This window comes from Centruroides vittatus, unplaced genomic scaffold, assembly GCF_030686945.1.
Source record: "Centruroides vittatus isolate TY-2023 unplaced genomic scaffold, ASM3068694v2 contig_941, whole genome shotgun sequence".
Lineage (NCBI taxonomy): Eukaryota > Metazoa > Arthropoda > Arachnida > Scorpiones > Buthidae > Centruroides > Centruroides vittatus.
This window is the reverse complement of record NW_027122625.1, coordinates 2,478,911-2,491,143: the sequence shown is the minus strand read 5'-3', so window position 1 is coordinate 2,491,143 and position 12,233 is coordinate 2,478,911. Positions and strand designations below refer to the sequence as shown.

General features: G+C 31.5%; 1 protein-coding gene and 1 long non-coding RNA gene across 2 annotated transcripts in view; one reads left to right on the top strand and one right to left on the bottom strand.

Moving 5' to 3' along the window:
• Positions 1 to 12,233, bottom strand: part of LOC136984992 (uncharacterized) — a 278,551-nt gene that overhangs the window by 251,134 nt on the left and 15,184 nt on the right. The window contains exons 4-6 of the long non-coding RNA XR_010882267.1: positions 11,088 to 11,165; positions 10,882 to 11,010; positions 10,148 to 10,796 (exon numbers count right to left, since the gene is read on the bottom strand). This is a non-coding gene — a long non-coding RNA (uncharacterized lncRNA). The remainder of the gene's footprint in view (positions 1 to 10,147; positions 10,797 to 10,881; positions 11,011 to 11,087; positions 11,166 to 12,233) is intronic.
• On the top strand, positions 580 to 4,838 carry LOC136985005 (32 kDa beta-galactoside-binding lectin-like). Its single transcript, XM_067282171.1, has 9 exons — positions 580 to 888; positions 972 to 1,060; positions 1,346 to 1,559; positions 1,637 to 1,765; positions 1,830 to 1,918; positions 1,988 to 2,309; positions 3,366 to 3,440; positions 3,521 to 3,609; positions 4,290 to 4,838. The coding sequence occupies exons 1-9, from the start codon at positions 823 to 825 to the stop codon at positions 4,612 to 4,614; spliced, it is 1,398 nt and encodes a 465-aa protein (XP_067138272.1). The 5' UTR covers positions 580 to 822; the 3' UTR covers positions 4,615 to 4,838.

Genomic DNA, 12,233 nt, shown 5'->3' with positions numbered 1-12,233 from the left:
TAATATCTACAAAGTGTAATTGTTTAAGGTAAAGTATAAAATCATTTCATTTTTTTGAACTGTTCGCATTAAAACAGCAATTCACTTCTAAACTTTCATGAATTTCCTGCATGAATCTGCCCTCATACAACCTTAAAAACTGGTTTACACGTCCATTTATAAACATTATATATAGTCAATTGATTAGTAAGTTCTTTATTGAAAATTTGAAGTACAGGTAGGCCTGCTGCTAATTAATTCCAGACAACCATTAAAGCTCTATACAATGAACAATAAAGATAATAAAAACCGTTCGACTCTATCGAATTCTTTCAATACTACTTTATTTCTATAGATTTTATTCCAAGTACAAACCTCCGAACAACGGGGATATAAAAATATCCGTTGTGTGGAGGTTATTCTGTATGCATTTTTGTTTAAAAAATGGCCGTTGTTGAAGGTGCGACTGTAATAAAGCGTGTCTTTTAACACGTTCTCGTGTTATCAAACTCGACAATACACGAATTTGGCAACGCAACCGTTAAAAAAAGTCAAGAATAATTAAAATAGGGCAAGAACACTCGCAAAACTATTTATTTCGAATGACAAAAGAACGGAAAATTGTTCGAGTCGACAAAATTCCTCCCCAATTAAGCGATATAACAATATTTACTAATATCGAAAGGAATGTAACACCTGTTAACTACGTCACCGCCACTAGTATTAAACGTCACGCTCGTATCGAACCAACCAGAATCGAGCACATTTGGGCGGTTTCGGCACGTGGATTGCTACCAAACCAAACGGCATATTTGTTTGTTGTAAAGAAAGTGGCGAACAAGAATGACTCTTCTCGATAAACTGATACAGAAAGCCGATATTGAAGCGGGTTTGCACTACAGAAATCCGGTAAATTCATTAATTAATTATTCATTTTTAACTAATTTAACACGGCGTGATTCTTTATTTTCCCTTTTTTTATACCCGTTTAGTCGCTTCCGTGTACCTGTGGATTACCTGGTGGACTTAACATAGGCAGCAAGATCTACATCAAGGGAATTGTGCCCAACGATTGTTCCGGGCAAGTTTTTAAGTGGTTAAAATTAAATTTTTAAGAAATATCTTAAGAAAATAGACGCGCGAGACGTCATTTATTATCGGCATGTTGACGTGATGTTGGAATGTATCCAATATTTGAGGTGTGGAGAACGTCATACTATTTTGGCAGCGACGGTGTCGCGTGCAATGTAGAGAATAACGGACAGCTTTGATAATATAATATTAATGATTTATATACTTAATAATTCATTCGAGAATTTCTCGAGCGAAACTATGTCTTGTTAATTATCGTTTTACTAAAATACAGGTTTTATGTGAACCTGCAAAGAGGTGCCTGTGACGAAACTGCGGATATATATTTCCATTTTAATCCACGATTTCCCAGTGATGCCGGTAGACAAGTGGTTAGAAACAGTAGATACAAAGAAGAATGGGGTAAGGAAGAAACGGATGGGGAATCCCCGTTTGTGCCTGGAAAGCCTTTTTTCATGATACTCACTTCTTACAGAAATACCTACGAGGTATTGAGAATTCAAGATCTCGACTCTAATAACTCAAAAATTGCTGCGTAATATTTAAATTAGTCCTTCTTTGACAGGTTGAAGTCAATGGAGATCTGTTCTGCAGCTTTACCCACAGAGAAAATTTACCATTAACGAACGTAACTCATCTCTGTATCGAGGGGAATCTCATTGTGCAGTCTCTTCACATACCAGTGGAAACAATGGTAAGTTGTAAACATGAAAATTCTTTCATTCTAATCATCGATTAATGATTCGATATCTTTTAAGCCGAAACATTTGAGATTAGCCATACCAAGAAATGCCAAAATTGGAGATATATACAACATCAGAGGAACTGTGAATCACGGTGCAGAGCAGTGAGTGTCACATTATTTTCTATTTGTTCTCACCCCCACCCGAAAAATGACATTGTTTTTCCTTTTTAGATTTGTGACAAACATCCAGTGTGGTCCTGGAAAGCACGACGACATCGTATTGCATTTTAACCCCCGTTTTGAAGACCGTAATGTCGTACGTAACACGAGATCCGATGATAATTGGGGAAGCGAAGAAAAGAAAGGCAAGATGCCCTTTGAGGAGGGTGAACAATTTTATCTTCAGATTGCCGTTTCGTCAGAAGAATTTAATATTAGAGTGAACAAAAATTCCTTCGCCCTATTCTCACATCGTTTAGACGTTTCTTACGCTTCCGTACTGTATATCGAAGGTGACGTTAATATAGAAGACGTGTGGATCGATCGCACACCGGTAAGTAGTGTTTACATATTAATACCATTATGCTGTCAAATGTGTGTTGTTTTCATCAATCTTCGTGAATTCCACACACATACTTCCATTGTAAAAAAGCACAAATCATTTTTTAATCCTTTCGGTAACGAAGTATTTAGCATTACAACACGGTCTTTTACAAATACAAACAACAAGATGTCTCGTAACTAATTAGATATGGATCCTTTCTTGTTTGTCTTTGAGTCTTGCGAGAACAAAAGCCCACTCATTCAACGAATGCATCGTGAAGAATGAAACCAATTAAAGACCAGTTATTTATACCCGAATTATGCGGTATTTATTTTTTTTTAATACTCCAACACAACAAAACAATATAAAGCGAGGTGTTCTGCAACCACGCGATAAACATATTAGACCTGTATCAACGCATTTGTAATTTGTTCTACACTTTTCATTATTCTTTTTACGGATGATGCATCTTTGTGATCGATTTCTTTCGCTGTGAGGCTCCTATTGTAAAACAAGAAGGATGCTTCTTATCTTAACTTCCCACTGACAAATCTTCCATTATGTGTAGTTCAGTGTTTCATTCTCCTGTTCGGTGAAGAACTGGGAATGTTAAGAACAAATTTAAAAAAGAAAAATCAGTTTGATCCATTGTTTTAAACCTGACAGCTGGAATGATTTATATTAGAAATCAACATCAACTTTAAAAATGGAAGCTAACTTTCCCGTTCTTACTATTTATATTATGTCGGTCAGTAACAGCTTCTTGTCAATTTTGGAGAAGGTTCAAAATATTTTCCTACCGACGACACACATCTCTTCCGTCTGAGTCGTTTTTACTCTTTGATTTGCGACTTCTATTTCCGAAACTATGACTACCTTTTTGGAAGAGACTTGTTTTGTCTAAGAATACTCGATCACAAAAGAAATAACTATTTTCTGCATTCCTCCCTCCCCAGGCGGAAAATTACACGTGACATTTTCCAAAATAAATCGCACTATTTGGTACACCAGGCGAATTAATGTCTCCTGACATGATAAATTGTTTATATAACAATTTATTTTCAGACCCATCTGCAGGCGGAAAGTTCGCAAGAAGGAATTAAGAATCTGCAGAAATCCAAATTTCAGACATTTTTTCCGGTATTTACAAAGTTCTTTTGAATAAATTACAAAAGAAAAAAATTCTCAGATTAATCTCTGCTTTTATTTCACTATTTCAGGAGCTTCCAGTTACTTCTAGAATAATAAATGGGTTAAAAGCGGGAAATATCGTCGTTATATCGGGTATAATCGATAAACAGCCTGAAAGGTTAGTGTAAATTTCTCTTATATTGTAATTCTAAACTTAAAACTTATACGGAACTAAAAACACGCGGTAAATGGTTCCTTCCGAATTGTTTGTCTTGGAAAGAATCCCTTTGACCTTAAACAACAAGCAGATCGTCAACTGTGACACGTGGGCATAAGTGTTAACTAGGAAGTGAATACTGAATACAGTTTTTATTACATTACTATACACTATATTAAAATAATATATATAATAATAATTATTATTATTATTATAATAAAACGGAAAATGTTCGGTACCGTGCGATTCCGGTGTAATAACACACTGAACTAATATTCACTTTTATTTACGTGTTCTATAAATTTATTTTTAGCAAAAATTCCGTTAATAGACTTATATTACAAAAATAACTGATTTTGCAACAGTCAATGTCATTCAAATGTCGAGATGAATGATTAATGCCATAATTAGAAGTTTTGATAACGTCGTTAAGTGACAGGCGATGATTTACTTCATAATTGGGATGTGTAATTACACGGGCCGTTGTTTTAATATGCAAGAATTAAGGCCCAGTGGAGATACTTGAACTTAATCCATGCCTTCGAATTACACTTTTACGATCCAAAGTATCGAATTCTGGACCTACCACAGTACTGGCATTTTGCCCATTGTTAAAAGTTTTCTTTCTTCCTGTCTTTCAGCATGGCAGTCAATCTACAATGCGATAACAGCAAACACGCGGATATCGCTTTACACTACAATCCAAGATGGTCGTCGGGCAACGATATGATCGTCATTAACAGTCGACAAGACGAGAAATGGGGCGAAGAAGTTCGCGTTACGGGAAAATTCCCGTTTTCGGCGGGAGTCCATTTTGAAATTCAGATTTTGTGCCAGAACGAAAGCTATTCGATTCTGGTGAACGGAATACAGAGTTCCGTTTTACCTCACAGAATGGAATTGGATCGAGTGGATCACGTCAGCGTCGAAGGATCTGCAGCAGTTCACAGAATTTTGGTAGTGTAGAATTATGGGAAAAAAATTTGTTTCTTCCCTCTGAATAAACTGGGTTTGTATTTTGCTAGATTTCTATACAGTAACACGTTTCTAAAATATCTGTAAAAAAGATTTATATAATCAATTGATGAGTGCTAGACTAATTTTGTAATACCCACAACGTAACCACTCTTTTTAGCACTGGTAATTGTGAAAAATTATTAATTTTTAATAAAAAAATTTTTATAAATGAATGTATCAGTATGGCTTTGTATCCTTATAAGACCATCAGTGGGTAAAACCACTGAATGGTGGTACTCCAACCGATCCTGGGTTCGTGACTGACCGAACGGGCTGTGGTTTTCCAGGTTTACTTCATGTGCCTATATCATCTAAGTACGGGACAAATTTCAGATGCAAAGTCCTCCTAAGCAGCACCCAAATGTTCCATCAATTTAATTCTTGTATCCTTATGACTGTGGTTTTTACTTGTTTTATCATCTCTTACACAAAATCAATTTTTATATTCAAAATTTTTACTAAGAGTTTCATATGAATTGTAAAATTATCATTTGTATAAAAGTAAATAAGCCTATATTTTCTGTCATTTATGCTTATTTTGCATAAGATTTCATTAATTTAGATAACTATTATTACATTTCGTGTTAAATTTTTTAAAAGTCAAAAATGTTCTATATAAAATTTAAAAATTATATAAAAATATTAATAAAACAAAAAATAAATAAATGCTTATTTTAGCCAATAATATTAACATTCTTTAAGTTATTTGTAAAGAAATTAGAATTTTTCTGTAGAATTAGAATCTTTTAGTCCAAAATCACCTTTTAGAAAATGGAAATTTTTCTTTCATTTGTTTAAGTTCTTTTGACTCAAAAAGTAAACTTCAAAAAGAAAATGGCAAAGAAAAGTCACCAGGAGCTAGACTGGGGAATAGGGGTGATTGTTGAATGACATCAACCTCATATTTTGGCATGCAATAATTGTAACAACTGTACGTGACCTAACATAATTGTGCTGGAATTATTTTTCTGTCACTTTTTTGCAGTTTTGGGTGAAAGTGGAAAAAAAAATTATTTAAATGATTGTATGAACCTATATTGCAAAAAATCTATTTATTGTTTCTTCCATTTTAGGATAATCTAATGTGCGCATTGATCATCATAGCAATTCATCCAGTTTTAAATCATTTATGCCACTCAAAAGCATTTTGATGATAAAACTTTAGGAGTTTGTAAAAATTGTTTTTAATGTGATATACATTTCTCTAGTTTTTTTCTAAAATTAATGAAAAAAAATTTGAAGCTTGTAAACTTTGCAGTGAAAAATTAAAAAAAAAACTTTGTAAAAATTAATCTAACAAACGTAAAGAACTATCTACACTATCACAGGAAAGCACAACACTGTTCATATGTAAATTTAATCAAAAAAAATTGTATCTTTGATATTTTTCTTTATTTTACTACCCTTTCTGGGAATTTTTTTTGAACATGTCTTGCATGCATGCAAGCATATTTGTACCTGTTTGTTTTGCTGTATAAAACATATTTTAAATTTTATACTAACCATTTATCAGACTTATTCTTCATTAAAATAAAACAAGCAACAAAGTCAAACATGAAATATAAGAACTGAATCTAGTAAGTTGTGCTTATGATCCATTAAACATTTCAAAATAATTTTGTTATGTTTAAATATGTTCAACTTACATAAAAACTATCATTTGAAACTTTTAAAATCACTAAAAAAAAAAGTTGGTTCAGATAGAAATTATAAATTAAATTATATTAATGAATACTAATATATTTTATTACAGCAATAAAAGCACTATTTTTGATTTATAATGAATATTCTATCCATATACCCCATACACATTGATGTCCAGCAATGTTTACACAAAAAAAAAAATACACTATTGAACACTGTTTGTTCAACTTTACCACTCCCTTTGTATCCAGGTCAATTTATTTAAAAAATGTGAATTAATTATATTAAAGACTATACAAAACATTTTGCTTTTATTACTTGATGAAAAACTGTGTTTACACTTTTAAGAAAACAGTTTGAGAAAATTATTAAATAGGTTTCTGTTTATGTATATTGTCTACTTGGACCTTGTTTATTAATATGACTTATTACACTGGTGAAGTTTCTGATTAGCAGAGGGAGGAGATCTTATTCTAGGGTTGTCTAACCTTTTTTCCTAATGGGCCAAATTAGAAATTTAGGTTTATTCAGCAATATGTTTATATAAAGTTATATAACATATTATTAAACATATGCTTTTAAAAAGTTCAAAATGTGAATATAAAATTTTAATGGGGGTGCGAGTTGGTTGTTGAAGGTGTTGGTGAACTTTTCGCAGAGCTTAACAGTTGTATTATAACGTACCAGGAAATTATAACCGTATTTTGGTCGAGTTAAGGATGTGGATATTCGTCAATAGATTGATTTTGGAATTAATCATATGCCTATTATTAATTGGTGGAATAGAACCTAATCCAGGTCCTCTTTCCCGTTCTCCCCAACATTTGAGTCAAATGGAGATGCAAAACAGGGGGCGTGGCAGGCCACGTAAGCAAAATTTTAAAGAAATAGTTAAAGAAAATCAAGTGGATAATCTATTGAATGAAGAATTTCTTCAAATTGAGGAGGAGTGCGGTGGAGGTAGTCTTGATACCACAAGATCTACGAAAATACCTGAATATTTTCAAGCATTAAGAGATAAGGATCCCCTGGTACAGGAAGATTCACAATACACACTAAAATCAATATACGAACTACTACAAAATAACTTTTCACAGCTTAATAGGGAAATTCAAGGAATCAAGACAGAACTTAATTTAATGAAGGAAGAAAAAAAGCATTTTCAAGAAGAACTAGTGAGAGTGTCACAGAAAATGGAAGAAATAGAGACATTATCTAAGAACAATAGCCATTTCAGAGGTATGTTCGAATTTGAACTAGATAAATTAAAAAATGAGAGAACTAATAGAAATATCATAATCATAAATTTTCCTTTTACTTCGACCGATTATGCTAACGAAATCAATCAGTTTATTAAAGAGGATTTGAGAATTAAAAATATCTCTATAGAAAGCTTAACCAGGATAAATTATAACGGATCTAACTGTATTGTGAAGATTGTAATAGATTCCTTGTATAATAGAAACTTGATATTAAAAGAATTTTGGAAATTAAAAGCTAAAGTTAATAACGAAGAAAGGAGAAAAAATAAAACAATTTTTACAGCCGATTTATGCAAAAGATCCAGATTAAGAAGGAAAAAATTACAAACGACAATTAAACAAGAAAGATTAAAAGGTAACAAATTTATTATCAGAGATGACTGTTATATCATAGAAAATAAAATATTCACGTACGACATTAATTTAGATAAAGTGATACAATTAAGTAATTTTTAGGAAGAAATTGATTAAGTTCCTCCATTGAGAAATCCGAATAGTGATTCGAATATTTATAATGTTACAACAATAAACCCAGGAAAATTCGTACTGGATGAGAGAAAATCGGAAATACAGATATTCAATTAGTCAATGTAAATTTAACAGTAAATTTTCCTTCTATAAATACAAACTGTAATGATAATAATAAACGTCTAATAGGTTCTGGAATTTCCAAGTCTGTAAGGAAAGTTTCATAGTGTTGCCTAAGCTAATATGAAATTCTACTTCATCATTGGTTTAATAGTGACATGGTTATCTGGAATGCATAGAAACTAAGGATTTTTACTACGAAAACATACATTGGCAAGGCGCGGTGTATTAGTGGATTGTGCATCTGTCTGGTGACCTATTGCTACTGGCCAAGGAATAAAGATAGACGAGCTATATCTTTTTCCGATACAACTAATACTAAGAGGGAATTCCGAAAAAGTAAATATTGTAGTTACCTAGGCTTCACCTATACCAAGTTATGGAGATGAGAGGAAGGTTCATGTGACAGTGAGTTCTAGCAGAGTTCGGAACAATAGTATCGGCATATTATCGCATGAGGGAATTAAAAATCTTATAGGAACTAGGACAATTTAAAGGAGGTACTATAATTACATCATTTTAAAAGTATTAAAAAAATATGACAGTTAACCTTAAACAAAGTTGATATGATATTGTTATGGACGTAGGGATCTTTCCCAATTTATGTTTTGTTCTTGTTAAGAAGCATTAGAGTCCCGAAATGGATATTACTTCCGTGTGTTGTATATGATTATCAACGTAAATAGCAAATACAAATTTCTTCTCATACAGCAGAATTGTAACTAATTATAAGATATCCAATTTGTTAAAATTTTTGTAATTAAGTTATACAGCATCTTATTTAAAAGTTAAACCTTTCAATAATGAATATATGTCAATGTTAAACTAAATAACTAAGATATATTATATGGAACTAATATGTTGTTATATGATTGTGATTGGTTAATAATTGAAACACCCCATGTAACAGGTTCAATCCTATTACAATAAACATTACTTACTTACTTAAAAAAAAATTTTAATAACAAATATATATTACAAAAAATACTGTATTGTTGACAGTAAAAAATAATTATACTCACACAAAATAGAAATAAATTCAATGCAATTTTTGACATTGCCTCTCTTTTATAATGTTTTCAGTATCTGCTTTTATCGTACTAGTCTTAATTCTAAGAATGTTAGTTAAATGAGAATCATTCAACCTATTTCTTTCAGCAGTTTTGATGTTTTTCATGCATGAAAAGAATTGTTCACAACAGTATGTACGTACTACCCCACAATCATAAGAATTTTATAGATAAAACAGTTTTCTAACACCAATTACATCATTATGGCATCAAAGTGTTTGTCTGTTTAGTAGCAAGTTGGCATAAGCTTCTCTGGCTATGTTGCCCCATGGAATGTGTGGTGCAAGTTCATTGGCTAGTATTAGTAGTTGGATACATTTATTATGGTAGACGGAATGCATGGGAATAATGCCTTCTGGAAAGTCTTTTAAGAGTAACTGGCCCCTATTCAGGTGTTATACACATGGATAAAACTTGGAGAACACCATGTGGCCAGCCTGTCTGAACGAGGCATGAACCCTCAACCGAATTTTCAGTGTTCAGGGAATGGAACCACTTGGCCACTGGTGGGCCATGTCAAAGTGTATCCATTAAAACAAGAATAAGTTTTACGATATACTTAACCAAAATAAATGAAAATACACCAAAAACATAGTAAGTGGGTTGCGGGTTGGACATCCCTGTCTTAGTCAAAATTCAAAACAAAAACAGGTAAAAATAATATTTTGTTTTGATTTTTTACTAATATCTCCTCTCTTTGCTAATCAGAAACTTCACTAGTATAAAATAAGTCCTATTAATAAACAAGGTCTGAGTAGACAATATATACACAGAAATGTAAAACAATAGGACAAAGAGGCAAAAAGAATAAATATTAAATGTAGGTGTTTAGTAAATTAGATACATATTCCATACAAACAGTTTATAGGAGATATATAAATATACACATAGGTCATGGCTTGCTTAAGCAGCCCATACCTATGTGATGGAGATGCCATAAAACTGTAATGGAATTGAAAACTTCTTAGCCACCTGTATCTTTCCTATGTTTAGATACATGTGTTTATCATTGTGTTACAATTATATTACAATATATCCTAAATTAGTAGACTATGCCATATAGGTTTGTCAAAGTATATACTATGATGCTTGCTTAATGATGTATTTCTTTGAATGTATTCCTGTTAAGTAACATAAATAAACCTTACATATATCAGTGGTTCTCAATGTATAGTCTGCAGACAACTGTACTGTACATTTTTTCCAAAATGCAATATGTAATTGTTTAGCCAGAGGAAATATCATTCTCAAGCATTGCATATCTCTCATTAGGTTACAGGATTGACAAAATATTATAGCACACATCTAAGATGATATTTACAAAAGAAAGAAGTGAAAGGAGCATAGTTGGTCTGTGGTTCATTAATGGCAATTTTATTAATAAATTACAGATAATTTAATTTAATTATTTCATTTGGAAAAATTAATATGGACAATTTGATTTTTCATGATCACAGATAAAGTTCACCAACAGAACTCCTGAAGACTTCCACCAAATCCCCCTTTTGCTATTTTAGTTTTGAGGATTCGGTTTCATAAGGCATTTGTTTTGTTTAGCAAAATTCAACTGGAAAAACAACATTTAATGTATTTTAAATATAATCAAAGAATTTTTGATTTCTTTAATTCTTAAATTTACTATTTTCTCTTACCTATGAAGCATGAAAATCGTTTTTAATTTCAGCAAATAATGCATTAAGTTATCTGCTTTCGAGTGCCTTCTCTATTCCCATTATAATCTTATTTAACTTAGCTTCACTGTCAACAAAACCATCTCCATTCTAAAAGATTATTAATAAAAATTTGTACATTTTTTTTTTGATTAATAGAAACTAAATGTACTATTTGATATTTATACCTTTTTAGAATGAAGTAAAGTTCCATCCTCAAGCTCCACTTCAAAAAAACCTGTTACAGTTGGTGTTGCTTTATAGGTCTGCAAAATATTTCAAATTTTACTAAAATAAGAGTTTGAATATTTAACATATCAGATCATATCATCATCATATGCAAATTTTATTTTGAATTCACTGATTTAGATATTAAACACTGATGCATTAACATACATATTAATTTAAAATCACTTTAACCTAAAAAAAAAATTCTTAACACTAACAGATATAAATTTAATAATTCAAAAATTTTAAACCCAATTTATACTTCAGATACTAAGAATTTTTTTTCATCTCCTAGGTTCCTTTTTAATAGTAAAAACACTATTAGATACATAAGAATTTTTATTATCAGCCTTAATCCAAGTTAATCAATAGTTATTTCAACTAAAGATGGGAGTATTCAAATGCAAAAAATTTAGAACTATTCAACTGTAAAAGATTCTTCTTCTTCCCTAGAACTTGTGCTAAGTATTCAAATACTTCTTGGATTCAGTTCTTATTAGCTCACACAACAGCAAACAAGCCAACTCAAGTTTCAAGAACTAGTTTCTTGCTCTACTGTCAAAAATTCTAAATTGCATTACAGTAATGCAGACACCACAATATTTTATGATCTAACTTCAAGAAATATTCTAATTAAACATTTATTTCAATCTCTAATTATCAAAATGTTAATCAACTTCTTTTTGTATACTCAGTACAGATTAGTCAATAACAACTCTGTATAAAGCAAACTGGCAGCACTGTTGCCTTCTTCTCATTGTCTTAACAAATTACATTCATTACTTGTTCTCAAGTACTATTCTCAGAAATTTTCAACTCTTGAAAGTATTTGATTTTGCACCTGGTTCATTCCAACAGAGACTAATAATGTAGGAGCTTGGGGCCATCAAAAATCAAGTCTGGGAGTTTTAGGTAGGATCCTGCCACCAGGTGTGTATTATCAGACACGCCTCCAATTTAGACTCCAAAGAAGTCATATACATAAGACACGAAAGTAAGAGTCACTTCAAAGTCCAAGAATGAGCCTCTCAGGAGGATGAATGCAAAATCAATTAAACTTAATAATAAAAAAGAAAATTTATTACAAAAAACTAAACATAGCATTT

Bases quoted from the DNA above. Each gene is read 5' to 3' on its own strand.
- LOC136985005 (XM_067282171.1), top strand. From the start codon at position 823: ATGACTCTTCTCGATAAACTGATACAGAAAGCCGATATTGAAGCGGGT. The intron at 1,560-1,636 runs GTATTGAGAATT...CTTCTTTGACAG, and splicing joins CTTACAGAAATACCTACGAG to GTTGAAGTCAATGGAGATCT. The intron at 1,766-1,829 runs GTAAGTTGTAAA...ATATCTTTTAAG, and splicing joins ACATACCAGTGGAAACAATG to CCGAAACATTTGAGATTAGC.